General features: G+C 36.2%; 1 protein-coding gene across 2 annotated transcripts; it reads left to right on the forward strand.

Annotated features, from left to right (window-relative positions):
• The first annotated feature begins 13548 nt into the window (after window positions 1–13548).
• On the forward strand, window positions 13549–14803 carry LOC145029197 (uncharacterized). 2 transcript variants are annotated; one of them, XM_078977797.1, is made up of 3 exons: window positions 13549–13682; window positions 14184–14380; window positions 14457–14803. In XM_078977797.1, exons 2-3 carry the CDS (start codon window positions 14210–14212, stop codon window positions 14526–14528), a joined length of 243 nt encoding a protein of 80 aa, XP_078833923.1. In that variant the 5' UTR covers window positions 13549–13682; window positions 14184–14209; the 3' UTR covers window positions 14529–14803. The 2 variants fall into 2 exon arrangements, with proteins under 2 accessions (XP_078833923.1, XP_078833924.1); XM_078977798.1 differs by having other exon boundaries at window positions 13549–13676.
• The last annotated feature ends 7734 nt before the right edge of the window (window positions 14804–22537 follow it).

Here is a 22537-nt window from a genome sequence, read left to right on the forward strand (position 1 = left end):
CAATCATAAACTACTAAATACATTCTGAAAAGAATACACAAAATAGATTGTTGAACTAATAATATACCAAATAAATAATTGTGATTCTTTGAATAATAACAACATTCTGAAAGAATAACAAGTGTAATTCTTAAAAAATAACAACATGCTTAAACATTGAGTGTGATCATTATTTAATTCATTCTTCAAACCTTTCCCATCAATTTTTCAAGCCATTCTTCAAGCCATTTCTATCACAAATTCTGTTAGAATGCAACAGTAAAATTCTTTTAGAATACATTATAAACATATAAATATTAAAATTTTGTCAAAATAAAACAGTAAAATTCTAGCAGAATTTATTATCAACATATAAATAATTAACCAAAACCATAATCGGAAGATATGAATAAAAAAATTAACATATTTTTATCCTCTCAATTCATTAACAATCAAATGAATAACATATATCTAAACATTCTAAAGCATGTATAAATGTATTCTGATAGAATTACTAGCAACACATGTTTTATGTAATATTTATATTCTCATAAAATGAACATGTGTTTGCATTCTGATATGAAAAAAATCCCCAACTTAACCCTCTTCATGCAAATTCTGATAGAATGTCAGCTTAATCCTTATCATCAAAGACAAGTTTAGAACAATCAAATATCAAGAACAAATGGAAAATCAAGAACCATCTATCATTAAAATAAAATCAAATAGTCTTGGATAAAATCAGTGCCACTGCCACCATTTTCACATAACTAAAATAAAATTAGTGCACTTAAAACATGAACAAATTGACCCTTGTTAAAGTCCAAAATAAGAGCTGTTGAAATCCCCTGAAAATAAACCACCTTACGATCGGAAAATGGTCGCTCCAGTTGAAGATTCTGAGAAGTTCATAGCCTTTGCTGACAAGCTTCTCTAGCTCATGTCCATCGCCACTGCCACCGTTTTCACTAAAATCATCGTAGTATTTTCCAAACACAGACATCATGACATTGTTTAAGGAAGCGAGATGGAGGATCTTTTTAACTTCCACGACATCATTTTCCTCCACTGATGACAAAACTTGACTAACCATTTTTAACCCGATGTTTTGCCTGAAAGCCCCAAACCCAGCAACCCTCTAAGGGCTAAACAAATGGGTCGAAGAGATTCTTCGAAGGTTACACTAGTAGTCACCGTAGGGAGAGACACCCATGGCACGGTGAAACAACAGTTCGTACGCTGACTCTTTCACCGGACGATCAGTAAACGCCGAGCTGTTTAGTATCTCCTTGGCTGTTTCTGGGACGATCAGAAAACGCCATGAGAGGTTTAGCGTTAAAAGAAGTAGAGAGCTTCGCCAAGGACCTGTGTGTTAAAGAAGAAGTGAATGCGAAAATAAGGCCTAAATCTTCATACATACCGCTGCTCGGTGTTGCACAATGGCGAAATCGAAGAAACGGCGGTGGGGAGGCGAAATAATTTTGTGAGCGACGACTAATAAAGGGATGTTGGTTTTTTAGGGTTTAAGTAATTAAGGAGAGATTAATTGAATGATTTTTTTTACCATAATTAGATATACTAAGTTTACCATTATACCCTTTTTTAATTTAATTAATGATTTATTGTTTCCTAAATTCTCATTGGTGCATTTAAGCACACACTACTTGCTAGAAACATTTGAACCTAACTCTCTCTCTCTGTATATATATATATATATATATATATATATATATATATATATATATATATATATATATATATATATATATATATATATCGAAAGAAAGAGAGAATTATATAAGATATCAAATTAATGATAGATATGTGTAATAAGATCAACCTAAAATCCAAACCTAAATATAAACTACTTACTAATACATTGTTTTTGTATTGGAATACGACTAATCACTAAAATGTTATTAATGATTCTCGATGATTAAAAAACAATCAATGGAAAAATCTATTCTTAAAAAAAAAAAAAAAAAAAAAACAATTCATCGTCACATTAGCAGCCCGCCACATTGCTCCTAATGCATTGTATAAAAAAAATAAAATTAACAAAAAACAACTTTATTTGAATGATATAACTATATTGGATAAAGTTGTCATAATACAATGCTAAAATAAGAACACATGAAAGTATGATGCTAGAAAAGAAACTATAACTAGATTTGTCATAATATTATGATAAATATCACGTTGTTGTGATGAAAGTACGATGTTGTAATAAAAAGAAGTTGAAAGTAGGATGTTATACTCTATATAACTAGACAAACAAAAAAAAATTCACAAATCAACATTTTTTTGAAAAAATAACATCAAAATTTGAACCGGAACTTTTTTATTCACAAAATACCCTTCTGGTTGTACTTTTAAAAACTATGACGATTTGTATAAAACAAATATATTTGTATCCATTTTCAATAAAAATAATGTTGTTTTTATTATTTATGCATTGTACTTTCAAATATAGCATCATATTTAATTTTTAATTATAATTTTCACAAAAAATTATGTTATTTTCTTTAATAAGCATTGTACTTTCAAATATAGCAACATGCTTTCTTTTTTAATTCATATTTTCAAAAAAATTATGTTTTTTTTTCTTATTAAACCATTGTAGTTTCAAAGTACGATGGTTAAATAATAAAATAAAACAAAAAATTAAAAAAATAAAGAGTTAGAAATGAATGTTAAATAGATAATTAGAAAAACTAATAAAAGTACATTTCACAAATCACCATTTTTTTGAAAAAATAACATCAAAATATGAAATGGGACTTTTTTTTTTTCACAAAATACCCTTCTGGTTGTATTTTTAAAAACAGTGATGATTTGTATAAAAACAAATATATTTGTATCAATCTTCAATAAAGTGATGTTATTTTTCTTATTTATTCATTGTACTTTCAAATCTAGCATCATACTTTAATTTTTAATTATTATTTTCACAAAAAATCATGTTATTTTCTTATTTAAGCATTGTACTTTCAAATATAGCATCATACTTTCGTTTTTAATTCATATTTTCAAAAAAAAATTATGTTGTTTTTCTTATTAAACAATTGTACTTTCATAGTACAACGGTTAAATAAGAAAATAAAAAAAAAATAAAAAAAAATGAAGATTTAGAAATGAATGTTAAATATATAAGTAGGCAAACAAAAAAAAGTACATTCACAAATCACAACAAAAATGTAGATTTAGAAATGAATATTAAATATATAATTACACAATCAAAAAAAGTACATTTCACAGATCACCATTTTAAAAAAAAATAATTTCGAAATATGAACTGGAACTTTTTTGTTCACAAGATACCCTTCTGGTTGTAGTTTTAAAAACAATGATCATTTGTATAAAACAAATATATTTGTATCAATTTATGACATTAATCTTATATTCAATAAAAATTATGTTATTTTCTTAATTGAAATTATAAACTGGATTACGCTTTTCATAATAATTTTTAGACATATTTATGGTTCGAGAGTTTTAAATGTATGAAATCACGTAGTACATTCATGTTTTTTTGGTCCTTATGGTGAAACACATTATTGTTTAGGTACCATACGTTAAAGTATCTTACTAGGTTTGTCCTTCTGGGTGGTTTTATCTGAATCGATAAGAATGTTGACTTTCAGATCTACAATGAATAATATTTTAGTTTTTTAGTCTTAAATTGAACGTGTTGTTTATTTTATCTTATGTATGCAACACAATTATAGATATTATTTCAAAAGATAGAAAGATAATTAGATAGATTTTTCATGTACATAATTAATATATAAAGGAATGAAAGTAATATACTAAGATAAATCAATATATTGTTTATACTTGTCAATCCGTCCACCGGACGGATATGACACTAGTTACTATGTGTCAGTTAAAACTCATTTATCTTGTGTTTTTCTAGTTACCATGTTTACTTTATTTATTTATTATTATTTTTTAACAACTGGCATGTTTAATTTTTTTTATTATAAATGATGCCAATTAATATATATATATATATATATATATATATATATATATATATATATATATATATATATATATATATATATATATATATATCTTAAAATAGTAAACTTGTAATTTTTTTGGCAGAATTGATCCGGTTGGGCTTCAAAGTTAAGAATAATAAATTTGGATGTTTTTTTTGGCAAATTTGCTACTCATTCTTTAGCCATTTTGACACTTTTGGTCCTTGCAATCAACTTTGATCCTTTTTCTTAAAAGTTGTTAGTTCCTACCCCTTTAATTTTTTGCTCCTCATAGCCATTTTGACACTTTTGGTCCTTGCAATCAACTTTGATCCCTTTGCTAAAAAGTTGTTAATTTCTACCCCTTTAATTCTTTAGCCATTTTGACACTTCTGGTCCTTATAGTAAATTTTTTTACGTTTTTTCATAAAAACATGAAAAAAACGGTCCGGGGCAAAGCCCAGGCTTTTCATCCTTGCATTTTCTACGTCTGTCATATTTATCGATTCGGAAACAACATTGCTTCTGGCCCCCGCGTAGCGGGGGTAACCTTTCTAGTTATAAACATATAAATACTACCCTCTAGTTAAATTCATTTATCTTGTGGTTTTTACTTAATTTATTTATCCTTTAGTTGAAATTCATTTATCTTGTGGTTTTTATTTACTTTATTAGGTATTTATCAAAAAAAGGCAACAACTATCGAAATCTGAAAAAAAAAACACATTTACATCTCCGGATGCCTGTAAAAAGATTGGTGTACAGTGGTTCTAGAGTGCAAATCCCAACATAAAAACCCTAGTCCTGAAGGAAAGAGAAAGAGCACTCAATAATGGAGTCAAGAATGTAAGTTCATGAGATTGAAGCTTACAACAAGAAACATAACTTAACTGCGGGGAAGCATGTTATTTCATGGAGGGCATGAAAAAGACATACAATTACCAGAGTGAGTAATTTATAACAATGGAAGTTCTAGTTGATTGTGCAGTTTATTAGATCGGAAGTAACTTAACGTTTACATATCATAAAGTTTTTGTTAGGGTTTTCTATTATATCACTACTACAAAAAAGAGCATTACCGACGACCAAAAGTCCAAAACCGTCAGTAATCCATTGCTAATAGGCTTTGCCGACGGAATTGCAACAGAACAAAATTTGTCGGTATATTCTTGTCGCTAATTGTTAGTAATGGATTTCCGAAGGCTACGACAAAACTTTAGCGACTGATATTTCTGTCAGTATCCGATCAACGACGGAAATACTTTTTCAACGGATTATCAACGGAAACTGTTTGCAACGGATTACTAACGAAATAACACTAACAGATTACCGACGGGATCTATGAATAACTTACTAACAAATTAGCGATAGATTAGTGACGGATTTTGGTAGTATAAAAAATTATAAATTAAAAAAAAATAAAAATAATTAAATATTCAACACAAAAAAAATCTAAAAACATACATTAAACCTATATTTTAAAACTAACAAATATAAATTCACCAAAAGGGTATTCATTAGTCATTCATTGATTCATTTGCTTATTTTACTTCTCTATGGAAAGACAAACAAAAACCATCTTAAAAAGTAACTCCACCACCTCCATCCTAACAAAGATGTTCCTTGAAATGCCACAATTGATGTCAATGTTTGTTTGTATTCACTCCCTACAATAGAACCACACATATATAATATAAATTATTTGTAATAATGAAAATGACTAAAACATTATAATAAGAATTATGAAACTACTTAATCATATAATAATCACTGAGTTGGGGTTTCTTTCTCAAAACCAAATTTCTGAATCGTCAACGGCTGGAACCACCATCCTTAGCAGTTGAAGAAAACTTGAAAGTACCCCTAAATTCAATCAATGTATTCATACATTTTTATATAAATAAATAAATAAATAAACCATTAATGTTGAAAATATGTAAATGGAATAACCCCTATCATATATACTTATAAAGGTAATATTTTTTCTTGAATCTCATGCATTGGAAACCCCATTTTTTTAACTTCCTCAAACCACATTCATTTGAAACATCCTTTTTTTAACTAATGCAACTCAAAAGTTTTCTTAATTATGATTTAACACTCAAAAGTTTTATAACTTATATTATGTTTAATTAGCATTTAGTGAAAAATTTACTATAAAAAGGCCAATCTTTTGGGAATACATGCATACAAATCATATACAAATTTCATAAAGAAAACAAACTTAAAGGTTTTTGTGTTTGGTTGAGGTCTTATGACCACTTTTGGAGATATGCTATTATATTAGAGTTTTTAATTTGTAAGTTTGTTATACTAATTCGTTTTTATATTTTCTTCGTTTTTGGATTATTATAATGCAGTCGTTGTATATTGTGGTTTAATCGTTAATATATTGATCATATGTTATATATGGTGATGTCGAAAATATTTAATTAAATATTTTAAATATGTTGTTTTTTGTTTTGTAATTGTACCGTTTGAAAAAGATAATTAATTAAAACTCATACATATGTTATATTTTTCATCTCTCTCTCTCTCTCTTTCTCTCTCTCTCTCTCTCTATATATATATATATATATATATATATATATTATAATAGAGGTCAAAACACTTTAACCAAAATTAATTTAAAATCTAATATTTCAAATGCTTTTTAATAATGATTGTAAAAATTTCAATATGTGTTACTTAATTGATTGATTAATAAAAATATTAATGTTCTGAAACTCCTAACTCTTAAAATTATATTATTTAATTTGTTAGTTAACTAAAATAATTTTCCTACTTAAAGATAATATTTTTATGTTTGGTTACTCATATTTGTTTATGTAATTAGAAAACAAGGTGAACATAGAATGACTACATCAATTATTCAATTTCACATATAAATCGATACCACTAGAGAGGTATGTTGTCTTTAACTTGTGGTAGGAGATCCACATATCCTTTTTAATTATTTATATTGATGTTTAGTAATATCTATTTTATATTCATATTCACCATAATTTTTTAGATACAAATTAAGGAATATGATTCTTGACGCACCAACATAAAGTCAAACGCACGCCTTGCAAAATATGTAATTAAAATTAAATATCTTATTTACTAATCGACTTATTTTAAAACTCTTGATGATATTTATGTATATTGATATATTTTGTATGACTTTATTCTTAATTTCAATGTTTAATATTTAAAAGTTCATATATGAAACCTTAGATGTTTTGGTGTAATATAAATAGTGCAATACAAAGTTTATTAGTTCATTATCGTTTATTAACAACTCATTCAAAACAACTTATTTCTTATTTTATCCAAAAAATATTATCAGACATAAGAAAAGTAGATTATATTAATGTTATACAAAAACTTATAATATATATTGGATATTTTAAAAGTAATAATAAGTTTATAAGGTATGGACTATATTAGATAGTATCAAAATGTAAATTGATGAATTTTCATGTTATTTGATAATTCGGTTAATGCCTAAAACGTGACGAAAAATATAAATTTCAACATATTTTTATTTTTTTTCCATAATTATTTTAACCACATAAATGCATTCTTGCGCAACGCGTGAGATTACGCCTAGTTCTAATAAAAGAGTAGTTTTTAATCTCCTTTTGACATGTGTCACCATATTAAGCCTCATAATTAATGCAATTTTATTTTTCTTTTGTCATGTTTCACCTTATTATGTCTTATAATTAATGCATACCATTTGTCAACATATTGATTATCCATTTCAAATTTCAAATTTTAAATTTCTCATTCTAATTACATTAAATTAATAACATTAGAATAAAAATTAAAATAAAATTAATACAAATTATAAAGTGATATAATTTTACATATTTATTTAAATCAATGATTATAATTTTATATAACTAAAAAAACCTCTTAATTAATAATTTATTTAAAATAAGTTATTAATAATTTTAAATTTTAACTATTAAAGTTTAATTAATTTTATAACCGTGGTTCTCACGGGTTATAAACTAGTAATATGATATACACATACTTTCTATTGGTTGGTTTCACTAGTAGCAATTATTGGAAGCTCTGCAACATCTTCCCCAAATACAACAAACATTCTGGTTGTAACAACCTTTGACCTACACAATTTATAATAATAATAATAATAACTTTGTATAGCATATGAAAATAAATATAAAATGAAAAGTGTAAGCTTACTCTATTGACCTCGTAGCACAATGTATCCATGTGAAGTTAGAATCATCCATTGTCTGTCTATTGGTCGAAGAAAAAGAAAAGAAAAAAAGAATTAGATGTTAAAAGTAAAAAATTAAAAATTAACTAAATTTTTTTATGCTTGCTTACCCATAAGCCACTAATGGAATAAAATCACTTCTAGTAATTTTATATATTAATCAATTGGGTGTTGGGTGTAGGGAGTGAATACAAATAAACATTGACATCAATTGTGGCATTTCAAGGAACATCTTTGTTAGGAAGGAGGTGGTGGAGTTACTTTTTAAGATGATTTTTGTTTTAGTCTTTCCATGAAGAAGTAAAATAATAAAATGAATCAATGAATGGATAATGAATATCCTTTTGGTGGATTTATATTTGTTGGTTTTAAAATATAGGTTTAATATATGTTTTTAGATTTTTTTGTGTTGAATATTTAATTATTTTTAATTTTTTCTTGAATTTATAATTTTTTTATACTACTAAAATCCGTCACTAATCTGTCACAAAGATATGTCGCTTGTAAGTAAGTTATTCATAGATTCCGTCTGTAATCTCTTAGTGTTAGTCCGTTAGTAATCCGTTGCAAACACATTTTGTCGGTAATCTGTTGAAAAAGTATTTTCGTCGTTGATCGGTTACTAATTACTGACGGAAAAATCAGTCGCTAAAATTTTGTCATAGCTGTCAGAAATCCGTTACTAACAATTAGCAACAAGAATATACCCACAGATTTTGTTCTATTGCAATTCCATTGGTAAAGCCTATTAGCGACGGATTACCGACGGTTTTGGCCGTCGGTAATGCTCTTTTTTGTAGTAGTGATATAATAGAAAACCCTAACAAAAACTTTATGATATGTAAACGTTAAGTTACTTCCGATCTAATAAACTGCACAACCAACTAGAACTTCTATTGTTATAAATTACTCACTCCGGTGATTGTATGTCTTTTTCTTGCCCTCCATGAAATGACATGCTTCCCCGCTGCTAAGTTATGTTTCTTGCTGTAAGCTTCAATCTCATGATCTTCCATTCTTGGCTCCATTATTGAGTGCTCTTTCTCCTTCCTTCAAGATCAGGGTTTTTATGCTGGGATCTGCACTCTAGAACCACTGCACCAATCTTTTTATAGGCACTCGAAGATGTAAATGTGTTTTTTTTGTTTTTTCACATTTACGGTAGTTGTTGCTTTTTTAGATAAATACCTAATAAAGTAAATAAAAACCACAAGATAAATGAATTTTAACTAACGGATAAATAAAGTAAGTAAAAACCACAACATAAATGAATTTTAAGTATAGGGTAGTATTTATATGTTTATAGTTGGCATCATCTATATATAAAAAAAAAAAAATTAAACATGTCAGCTGTTAAAATAATAATAATAAATAAATAAAGTAAACATGGTAATTAGAAAACACAAGATAAATGAGTTTTAACTGGCACATAGTAACTAGTGTCATACCCGTCCGGTGGACGGATTGAGAAGTATAAACATTATATTGATTTATCTTAGTTTTATAACATATTACTTTCATTCAGTTCTATATTGGTTATGTACATGATAAATCTATTCAAACCGAAAACGAGAGGTTTGATTGAAAACTGGGATCTACGGGGGCAGAGTTCCGAACCGAAAAATCATTTTTTCTCGAAGTATTCGGGCACTCCGGTGCTTTCTTCTAGTGATAGGGAGGTTTCCTAGGCTTGGGGCGTTTGGGAGGTTTAGAGAGAGAGTGTGAGTAGATAGAAAAAGAGATGGCAAAAGGCGTGAAAAATCGGTTGGCCCTCACACCCCTTTTATAGGTCGAGGCTGTTGTCTACGCTAGGCATTCCTTGGAACGTTGCGCGTACGAGGGTACGCAGCGGGTTCGTACGTCAACGTGTCGATTTGCTGATGGTGCATCGTGGCTTCTTTCGGACTGAGCAATGCGAGACCGCTGGGCATATAGGCTTCGTACGCGAGGCGTCCGATGGTACATTAGGCGTAGTCCTCGCACAAGCCTCACATTTTACACCTTCGATTCTAAAATTCGTAACTTTCGCATACGAGCTCCGTTTTCGATGTTCTTTATATCTACGCGTAGGTGGAGACGTATTCTACAACTTTCGTCTAGACTCCGTCAGCTAATTTTGACTTTATTTTTAAAGTTATATTTTTAATAGGCTGGGACAGGAAAAGTCTATTAAAAATTCATAACTTTGTCGTCTGACATTCGTTTTCATATATGCTTTTATCGTTGAGCTGCTATTGATGGGATCTTCGATTTTCATTTAGATTGTGTCGGCTAAAAATCGCTCGATCTAAAATCCGAACTCGGGGCTGCACACTGTTATGCCAAATCATAGAAAATTCATAACTTCCTCATACAAAGTCAGATTTTGACGTTCTTTTTATGCACGCTCTTGTTTTAACGTATACTATGACTTTCGTTTAGATCGCTAAGGATAAAAAGCATTTTATCGTAAACTCACTTTTTACGCCACACAGTTTCGTACTAGTTTTGTCACGAAACTTCGATAGGTCATAACTTATTCGTTATAACTCGGATTTCGGCGTTCTTTATATCTCCGGAATCCTTGTCACGATCACTACAACTTTCTTAATAGATATCGGGTTTATCTAACATTTTATTTTTGATGCTTATTTTCATTCTTAACATATTATATCATTATAAACAAGTATAAAACACATAAATTCACATAATTCACATAATACTCAATTAATTCCTTTCTATTAATTCAAAATGAGTTACATTTGTTGACCCTAACTATTACATCATACTATTAATGCTTAGTCTTAAAACACGGGAGATACAGAAGCCATGACCACAATTTCGGTGTTAGCCAAAGCGTGGACCGTGTAATAAGGTGAGAAATGTCCATTTTTTTATTTTCCAACTTCTTCAATAAAACTCTGAAAATTCCGAAACTTCACGTAGAGCTTCTCTCGAACATCCTAAGCATGCTCCAATCTTCAAACACACCTAAAACATCCACAAAAACTGTGAAATGTAGATATATCCTCGATATTATCCCGAAAATGTAAAATGCATATACTCCTAACTACCAAATGTGTCTCAAGTGAGACTTGAACCCATGAGCTCTCAAATGAGAGGATCACTCCTTACCGCTAGGCTAAAGGCCCTTTGGCCACATATCTCGACCACAAGTTCCCATCAAACAACTTATCACAAGAATCAACAAAATACAAAATGCATCATTCTCATAACTAACGCACACCAACGATAATGGCAGTTGTTGGTCCCAAAACTACTCCTTTAGACACCTAAAACAACCATCTTGAACATGACTTATCTGATTTCAAAGGAAGCAGACCCTTATTTCCTCAATTTACAATCTCCATTGAAACGTCTATATTGTCAACATCTAGAAAATCCCAATGTAACCATATCACAAGAACCCTCTTATGCTTTCCTACATTTGTCACGCCAACAATAACTACCCAAATCTTCCAAATGAATATCATAAGCCTTAAATCTCTCATTTTTTGTGGTGACAGAACCTACAACTTCGCTCTCGTCCTCCACTAGGTTTTCGACCCAAATTCTAAAATCATATGCTTGATATCTTCTTCCCATGAATATAAGAGGATGAAAAATAATCCTGATGTAGTAATCGACAACTCCAATAATCGACTGAAATCATATTCTCCTCCACTTGAATCAGACTTCATCCTCGAAATCCGCCTTGGCTAGGTTGCAGAAGACAACCCTAAAAATAATACTGAAAGACTAATAATCGCCTATCTGATATATATTCCCAAGTCATTTCGACTAGGAACACTGCCATCCACAGAGAAAAGAGTACCCAAAACAAATTGACCATAATCACTTAACTAATCCCTTATATGGAAAACCATGCCCAAAAAAGAAAAAGAAAAAGGGCTTCCGCTGCTCACTTGACTTCCTGACGAGTAACCACTATCCTACTGCTCCAACTCGTAACCATCAGTGTACAACATATTAGTCATATTTCCCATAACTTAATTGTAAAATTTATAACTAATTTGAAGCTTCCTCTTTCCATTGTAATGCCAATTCTTATATGCATGGTTACAAAAAAAGGGGAGGGGGTACATGATGATGATGATGATGATAAGAACAACAACAACAACAACAACAACAACAACAACAACAACAACAACAACAACAACAACAACAATAATAATAATAATAATAATAATAATAATAATAATAATAATAATAATAATTAAAGGGTTTGATTTAAGGCGTGTTAGGCACATAGCGTTTAAGAGCTTCCATCTTCTAACGTTTGACAAAACGCTCCGTTTTTAACAAAAGGCTCTTTTAGTACTACATGCATTTATCGTTTAGTTTAAACAAAACACTCTAAATTTAAAAGCTATCTCATGCAACGTTTAACAAAACGGTTCCCGTTACCTGCTACTCGCTACCAGCTAGTTTTGCCAAACACGGTCCATATGTTTTGAAGTTTATAGTCTAATTTTAACACGTTTCAAATTATACACATCCATGATACCTGCGAAGGGGTTACAATTCTAAAACCAAGTCGTAACACGATACGAAATTAAACGGGTTTGGATTGAGATTTTTGACCCGCCAACCCGCTTATTTAATGGCCAGGTTAGGTTATGTGTTTCAGTCTGTGGGTCAACCTGCTAATATTAATTATATTAAAAAAAATTATATTCATTTATGTATTATGACTTATGAGTGTTGGGTACCCTACTCAATAAAAAAATCCAATCTTTGATTCATTGTTATTAAAAAAGACCACATAATATTCTTATTCTTTACCTTACTAAGTTACTACTTCACCGTCGTTCACCCATCAGTACCACCTCCCGTAGGCGTCACACACCAACAACCCACCGGTGGAAAGTCGCAAACTACCGATACACTTGCGCTCCGCCTGCCCACCACCGTCGATGAAACCTACCTGTAAACCCGCAAACCTGTATAATTAAACATGTTATGTTGGTTGTGCTGAGTTGATGTTTCTGACCTACCAACCTGAATACATATATGGGTTGGATTGGATTGATGTATTTTGATCCGCCGACTCACCAACCAGTGACCCGTGAACCTAACCTGACCCAATTCCTGACCTGGGATGATTGATGTCCTAGTGATAAAATTGATACACTTGCAAATGCTAGGGTTTAATTTTACGTGATTTAAACTTAAAGGACAAAATGATGACAAAACCAAAATGCCAAATTTTATCAATAACCCTTTCACAAATTCGAAAATAAAAAGATCAATTTTTAAACGAACTTAACAATTGTGGTTGTATATCACTTTGTTAAAATCCAAGGTCTAATGTGAAAATATATATTTCTTTTTCTTTTCGTTTTCTATTTTTTAATTTTCCCCAAGAAAACCTCTGTTCCAGTCTCAGCTGCATCTGCTATCCGCTCACCTCTCGCCGCCTCCACCATACGCCGTTGAAGCTCTCCGACAAACGGCTTTGTCTATTCCACCTGAAGGTTCAGGTTTCTTTATATTCTTCTACTTCTTCATACATAGCTCGTCTCCCTTTATTTATAAGTATCTTTTTTTTTTTTTTTCCAATCTGATTTTATTAATTCAAGTTAGTTCAGTCGTAATTATATGATGTTAATGTTTCGAGATGTCGTTCCGGTTTGTTTGTATTACATTTATGTGTAATGCACTGCTTTTCATTGGGGATTCAATTGTATTTTGGGAATTAGGGCTTTGAGAAATTCGAATTGACAGAATTTCTTCTGGAATTAGATAATGTGGATTTGTTAAAGCAATTAGGTAAGTACATTCTGTCTTTCATTTCGTCCCTCTGCAATCATTATTGAGGATTAGATATCAGGAGTATAGTTAGATTAAAATTATGTATAGATCTATCTCAGGTAATTTCTTCATTTTTTCTTTAATGAATTCTGGACTTTTTAATAATAATACTGATATTTGACAAGTTATCATATTTTATTGGTTGATGTTGTATGATCATATGTATGTAGATCATTATTATCATCAGAGTGTAAAGATGGGGAGAAAAGCTGGTGAGCTGCATATAAACGCAAAGAAGTTTGGTGGACTTTCAAAACCTTGTATGAAGGATATGATTACATTTCTTGGGTGTTTGTCACTTAATCATAACTCTGATGAAAAATGCACTCGTCAACGCCAACTACTAGACACCTGTTTGGAATCACAGGTCTCCTTATAAAAATAAAGTTTCAATAATTTTCATTTCGTATTTCATTAATATATCTTATTATTTTGCATTGCAGAGTGGCAAAAAAAGAAAACCTTGGGGAACCCTCAATTATCACTTGCAGAGGCTCAACAGAGGGAGGAAGTAGTAGTAACTTAAAGCATTGCATTGCAGAGATTAGATTATTCGCATGTTTGATAGATAACTTACCTTTATTTTTGCTTTAATTACCGATTTTGATTGATTATTATAAATGGGTAACTAACTAATAGGTAAGGTACCTACTCCAAATCATACAATGTGGTATAATATCTGTATGAAATAAGTTTTCAAGAATTAATACACTTTGCTGCATGGATATTCAGTTCTGTAATTTCATAAAATGCAAGTATGGTATTTACTTCTTTACTTTAATCAATATAACGTGTATGGTATGATGTATTGTTTCAATATATGATGTGTGTGTAATGATGGACAGGTAGTGAAAACCTATAAACTGTTGATCGTAACATTTTTTTTTTTTTTATGAGTTTATTGGTCAAATTTGAGAAAACGAATGTGACTAAAAGTAATTTGGAAAATGTGTGATGATCTTTTTGAACATTTTATGTATGTACATTGATTAATAACGTCTAGTAAATTTCAAATATGTATCATATACAAGTAGTCGTTTGAATGGGTTAGAATGGGTCATAATTGTCCTGGTCTCAAGGCATCATTGTTCACGTGCCTATGTATTAGGAATTAGGTATTCTTTTGTATTTTCTTTGTGTATAAATACCTGTATCGGAAGTTACATCCATGAAGAAGCTCGCATTGATGCCGATCTTGCTCGTCAGGCTACGACCCAACTACCCTCCACTCTAATTCCCCCTTCCACACCGTTATTCCCGGTCGCCAATCAGGTCTCTCGCACCAACACCCACAACACTCGTCCCTCCACTCACTCCTCTGGCAGTTCATCCAACAATTGTGGTCCTGAAAATCGTCGGTGTCGCCTCCACCGTCAATTATGAACAAGCCAAGTCACGACGCTATAAACTGTTGGCAACGGGGCAACCAAACCGACTACCCGTCCCGCCGGCCCAATTCCACTTCTCGTGATCCAACTCGACAAACCCATCTCACTAGTGGACCAAGTCCATCCACCATCATGGATCCGGCCTGGTACTTCGATACAGGTGCCACTGATCATGTCTTACTGGATCTGAGCAAGCTATAAATCACCGAACCTTACACAAGCGACGACAAACTTCAAGTTAGGAACGGTAACCACTTAATTATAACTCATTCTGGCTCTTCTTCTATCTCTTCATTGCAATTACCCAAAGTCTTCATTGTTCCCAAATTAACCAAAAACCTGCTAAGTGTTTCCCAACACACACACGATAATAATGTCTATATAGAATTTTGGCCTAACCATTGTACTGTCAAGACTTTTCAAGGCAAACCTCTCATTCAAGGCCATGTTGGAGGCGGTCTCTATCGATTGTCATCTTCTCCAAATAAAACAACCAAGACCCTCTCTGGGATTTCCACTTCCATGGTTGGCTAGCACAACAGGCTTGCGCACCCACATGAGACAATTCTTCGACGTCTTGTTTCTACCTACAAACTTCCCACTTCCTCAACTAAACTCCAATCATGCCAGTTAGGAAAAAGTCACAAACTTCCTTTTCCTTTAAATCATGTTTCTTGTAACAAACCATTTGAATTGGTTTATTCGGATGTTTAGGGACCATCCCCTTGTTTTCAATAAATGGCAATCAATACTTTGTTCTTTTTGTGGATGATTTTACTAAATTTGTGTGGATATACTTTATCTCTACCAAAGCACAAGTCTTACAAACATTTGTCAATTTTCGCAACATGATTCAAACTCAGTTTAGCTGTGAAATAAAAAATGTTCAATCATATTCGGGTGGAGAATTCCGATCTGTCTCCACTTATCTTAAATCTTGTGGCATTCACCACCGGGTGTTGTGTCCTTATACATCAGAACAAAACGGATATGTCGAACGTTGTAACCGTGTTCATACATCCCTCTTCATACAGGGCCACCAATACTCCTTCCTTAGATCCAAATACATCTTTGTGGCCCCGGGGTGGATCGAAAATTTCGATCTATGAGCCTCCTCCATCAATGTAGCACGGGTACCGCCCACAAACGGTACCCAGATCCTGCCCTGATAAGTCATAAGGCCTCGACTATCCGATATAAACTCAGAAACCATCCCAACAACCCGCTCTCTCTTCTGCATCTCCGGATGCACGGCCTCGGCCTGAGCCCCACGAATGGCGTCCAGAACTGGAGCTATCACGGTCAATCTCAAACATACATCTCGCAGGGGAGTACTCTCCACCCTGCGACTCAACGCGTCGGCTACCACATTAGCCTTGCCCGGGTGGTACAAGATCTCACAATCATAATCCTTGACCACGTCTAACCATCTCCTCTGCCGCATATTTAGGTTAGGCTGATCCATCAAGTACTTCAAACTCTTATGGTCCGTGTAAATCGTACAACGAACCCCATACAAGTAGTGCCGCCAAATCTTGAGGGCGAACACCACTGCCCCCAACTCCAAATCATGTGTGGGGTACCTCGTCTCGTGAGGCTTCAACTGCCTCGATGCATAAGCTATCACATGACCCCTTTGCATCAATACCGCCCCCAATCCTAGGATCGATGCATCACAGAATACCACAAAACCTTCCATACCTTCCGGAAGGGCTAATACTGGAGCTTCACACAACCTTTGGCGAAGCGTCTCAAAGGAGGTCTGCTGCTCGGGACCCCATGCAAATGCCACACCCTTCCGGGTCAATCTGGTGAGTGGAACCGCAATCTTGGAGAAATCCTTAATAAATCTCCGATAATACCCTGCCAACCCGAGGAAACTCCGTATCTCAGAAGGTGACCTCGGCACCTCCCACCTCATCACTGCGTCAACCTTGGCCGGATCGACCAATATCCCCTTCTGGTTAACGAGATGTCCCAGAAACTGGACCTCCCGTAACCAGAAATCGCACTTGGAGAACTTTGCGTAAAGTTTCTCCGCTCTCAAAACCCCAAGCACCTCTCTCAAATGCTCCTCGTGCTGCTCACTAGATCTCGAATATACCAGAATATCATCAATGAAAACAATCACCGACCGATCCAACATCGGCCGACATACCCTATTCATGAGGTCCATGAACACAGCCGGGGCATTAGTGAGCCCAAAAGGCATCACCACAAACTCATAATGCCCATAACGCGTCCTGAATGCTGTCTTCTGGACGTCCTCGTCCCGCACTCTCACCTGATGATAGCCCGACCTCAAATCAATCTTGGAGAACCAAGATGCTCCCTGTAGCTGATCGAATAAATCGTCGATCCTCGGCAGCGGGTAACGGTTCTTGACCGTCAGCTTATTCAATTCCCGGTAATCAATACACATGCGATGCGAGCCATCCTTCTTCTTCACAAACAAGATGGGTGCTCCCCACGGCGAGCTACTCGGCCGAATAAACCCCTTCCCCAGCAACTCCTGAAGTTGCGAGGATAACTCCTGCATCTCTGGAGGCGCAAGGCGATACGGCACCTTAGCAATAGGTGCGGCCCCCGGAACCAAATCGATGCCAAACTCCACTTGCCTCGCGGGAGGCACACCTGGTAACTCTTCGGGAAATACATCTGGAAACTCCCGCACCACCGGAACTTCCTCCACAGAGCTCGGTCTCTCGGAGATCATTCGCGCATCCATCACATACGCTACATAACCCTTACAGCCCTGCTGTAAACACTGCCTCGCCCTAGCAGCCGAACAAAAGGTTGATCCAGAACGTGTACCCTCGCCGTATACTGAAAGAACTCCCCCACTAGGATCTCGTACAGTCACCAACTGTCGCTCGCAATCGATAACCGCACCGAATCGGCTCAACCAATCCATGCCCACTATAACACAAACATCACCCATCGCAATCGGGATCAGGTCGATCGGAAACTCGACCCCGAATATCTCCAATGCACATCCCCGGAAGACCTCTGTAGCACAAATCACTCTGTCGGCGGCTATGGAAACCCGCAGGGGCCGACTCAATACTCCACGACTAACACTGATACGCTGACTAAATGCCAAAGACACAAAAGATCGACTCGCACCCGAGTCAAATAACACTAAAGCAGGTACAGAATTCACAAGGAAGGTACCTAAGCATAGCATGATATAAGCATAATATCTCAACATCATAAACAATAATGAAAAGGAAACATACCAGCCACAACGTCGGGTGCGGCGCGGACCTCTTCCGCAGTCAGCTGGAAGGCTCTCTCCTGAGCCCTTGGTGCTTCGGCCTTTACGGGCCGACTCTCTGCAGCAGCAGCTCTGATGGCGGCGGGGGCAGACCCCTGAGATGCCCCGCGCAGCAGTGGACACTCCGCCTTCCGGTGTCCAGTCTGGTTGCAGTGGAAGCACACTGCAAATCCCTTGGGGCAGTCCTTAGCCATATGCCCCTCCTTGCCACATTTGTAGCAAGACCCTGCCCGACAGGCGCCATCGTGACCCTTGCCGCACTTCCCACAAGTGCGGCCCTTCTGGCTCCCGGGTCTGGGATCAGCGGGCTTGGCCCGCTTGGCTGCCGGCTGGGACTGTGCCGGCCGCCGATCCCTCCCCATAGACTCCGCCTCCTCCCTGGCCTGAGTCTCAAGCTCAATCTCCCTCTTCCGAGCATTTGCCTGAAGCTCGGCAAATGTCCGGTACGAGGAGTTCGCAGCGAACTCCCGAATATCCCGTCTCAAAATGCTCAGATAACGGCTCATACGTGCCTGCTCGGTGGATACGTGCTCACGGCAAAACATCGCCCTCTCCTGAAACATCCTCGTAATCGCTGTAACTGACTCGGTACCCTGCTTGAGGGTCAGAAACTCCTGTGCCAGACGTTCCCTCTCCACCTGAGGAACATACTCATCTCGGAACATGGAAGTGAACCTCTCCCAGGTCACTGCCGCAAGCTCGGTCGGTGTGAAATGCGCAGTCACAAACTTCCACCAGTCCTTCGCTCCCAAGCGAAGCTGGTTCAGCGCGAACCGAACCTTCAAATGCTCAGGGGACGAGCAAGTGAAGAAGCATCCCTCCATATCAGATATCCACCTCATAGCTGCCACCGGGTCCTGTGTACCATCAAACTCTGGTGGCTTGGTGTTGCTGAACTCCGTGAACAACATCGCATCACCTCCCTGGGGTCTTGCCGCAGCAATCGCTGCGGTAGCTGCTGCAACCGCAGCTTCAGAAAGAGCGGCATAGCGCTCGTCAAACGTCTCAATCAAAGCGGTCTTAATGGACCCAAACATCTCTGGTATCTCGGCTCTGATGACCGCAGCCACCTCCTCATGAATGATCTGTCGAATGTCCTCATCACTAGATCCGGCATCCTCCGGCATGTGTCGTGTCCTCACCATGATCAACCTCTGAAATACAACATGTGATAATTAGAATTCACTCGAACACCCTTACATTCAACAATCCACCCCTCCTTGATTCTTGGCATCCCCAGATTCTTGTTTGAACTGTGTACCGCTCCGGTGCTTTTAGTAGTACGGGCCCAATACTACTGTCCGCACCGTCTCGGTACACACCCCAAATCGTCCTCTTCGGATCCCAGTCCCCAAGTACTCTATTATACTTAAATCTCTCTGAACAGATCTCACACAAAACCCTAGCTGTTACCTAATTACTCTCAGCGTCTCGTAGCAGCTCACCATTCCCTAAGCTAAGGCATCACAAAACAGGCCACTCTAGCCCTATCGGCAATACCTAGCCTACTCTAGCATGCACACACATCACAATAATAGTTATTACATAACAAAAGATATTTTGGGAATTCACCGTTCGGGCGCTGACTGATCGTACACACGTTTCTTCCTGGAAAACCCTTTACTCTTAGAAAATTTTGGTTTTTATTTTGAAAATATCTCTCCATTTCCTCAGTTTGAGTTCAAATACTCCCGAAGGTGTACCCGATTCCCTCAAACCAAGGCTCTGATACCAATTTGTAACACTGATTTTTCAAACAAAATTTTTGATTTTTATAAAAGCATAATTTCATCAATATTCATAGAAACAACCCCTTTTAATTGTTCAACAAGGTATTACAAAATCCCAAGATCAAAATGTCAAGCTCCAAACATGTGTGTACGGATCAAGCCGGCGCCTTCCCACGGTCGTCACTAGCACCTGAAACAAATAACGTCAACACTGTAAGCACAAAGCTTAGTGAGTTTCCCAAAATACTACATATAACACACATTAGCCACTCGAGGCTATAACTCTGTGGGTCCGTGCACCCAAACTCTACGAACCCTCAGGTTCTAACTCTGTAAACATGCACAGCATCAAACATATAAAGTAATGCAGTACAACACATAACATACATAGCATACAATTACTCTATCACATAACTCTGGTTACCTACTCAAGGTAAAGTATAGTGAGAAGACTCACCTCGTATGTCTCGGTAAACCGTAACCCTGGAATCGCTAAACACTCGATCTGCCGAGCTGAAGTCCCCCTATAGCACAATATATCTCTAATTAACACTTTCCCAACTAGGGTTGACCATACCATAACAGGACAATCTAGGTCAACGCTGGTCAACGGTCAACTTGACCGGACTCGGCGAGTACACTATAGCGACTCGGCGAGTCTGAGCGAAATCACCAATTTCCCTGAAATCCTCTCTTGACACGTCGAGCATCCCTTCCCAACTCGACGAGCTCCACCTGGAACGAGTTGTGGGGCCACCACGACTCAACTCGCCGAGTCCCAAGAACGACTCGGCGAGTCCGGTTTGACTCGGTCCACCTGTCCATCCTGACTCCCCCTTGACCCACTGAGTTCACTCATCCCAGCTCGGCGAGGCCACTCGCTGAGTGGTCGTGCATCATTCAAGCTACTCGCCGAGTCTGTTCTTCGGACTCGGCGAGTCAGAGCCATGCACTGACTCAATCTCGCTCTAAAGGCCAGATCCAGTCCACTAATCCATAGATCCAGTCCCCTCATGCTTATTTAGCACGTAAAGTCACAATCTTGATGCATAAATAACCTCTACATGATCACAAATGATGTTTTTGACTCTACTACTTCAACACAAGGCCAAGGACTCCATTTCCACCCATAAAGCTTGATGAGTGAGGCCCTCTGGACCTCTATGGATCCAGATCCATGGTCTCAACTCAAAGAGGGAACAAAAGGGCACCAAATCACCCCACAAATGATCATATTAAGCCCTAACGTGCATCAAGTTTCACCAAACAGAAAATGGTCCGAAATATTACCTTTAAAGTGATGATCCAAGCTCCAATCCACAAAATAGCAACCTCCTTTGCCTCCTCTTGCCTAGAGCCTCCTTCTTCTTGCTAAACAACACTCACAAGGTCAAGATTTGCTCTCAATCCTTCACCAAACGCTCAAGAACTCTAGGGACACACTCTGGGGGTTGGATGAGCGCAAATGATGGCCATAAGGCCCCTTAAATAGGCCACAAACCCGGGGATTTAGGGTTCCATAACACAGCGCAGACTCGCCGAGTCCATACCCTGGACTCGTCGAGTCCAAGCGCGCACCTTCGCTCAACCCCGCGTACCGACTCGGCGAGTCTGAGCCCTGACTCGCCGAGTCCCTCTTACAAAATAATTCAATTAAACTTACATTATACCTGGTAAAAATCGGGATGTTACACTCTCGTATCTATATCTCCAGACATGTCATATTCAATGAAGATGTTTTCCTATATGCAACTCCAAAATCACCTACTCCTTCCTTTGCTTCACTCTCACCTATGGAACCCATTCTTGCTACTCTCCTTAGTCATGCAACCTCAATCCCACGTCCACCTTCCCCACCCCCATCTATACCTTCTCATTCCGTGTCTACCACCTCTTCTACACCCTCCCCCTCTCCATGTCCTTCTCATTAACGTCCCACTGTTAGTTCTCAAGCTAAACAAGCACATCATTTTCTTCGTCCAACTGCCAAAACTCACCATCCAATGATTACTTGAGCCCATACAAACTCTCTCAAACCACACTCCTTTCTTGCTTCCACCTCCACTCCTCCCATAATTGAACCTCACAATATTCCAGCAGCCCTTAAAAACCCTTTTTGGTTCCATGCA

This window comes from Lactuca saligna, chromosome 2 (genome assembly GCF_052625555.1).
Source record: "Lactuca saligna cultivar CGN05327 chromosome 2, ASM5262555v1, whole genome shotgun sequence".
NCBI lineage: Eukaryota > Viridiplantae > Streptophyta > Magnoliopsida > Asterales > Asteraceae > Lactuca > Lactuca saligna.

Coding starts and splice junctions, on each gene's coding strand:
- LOC145029197 (XM_078977797.1), top strand. CDS start 14,210: ATGGGGAGAAAAGCTGGTGAGCTGCATATAAACGCAAAGAAGTTTGGT. Junction 14,381..14,456: donor ACACCTGTTTGGAATCACAG/GTCTCCTTATAA, acceptor TTTGCATTGCAG/AGTGGCAAAAAAAGAAAACC.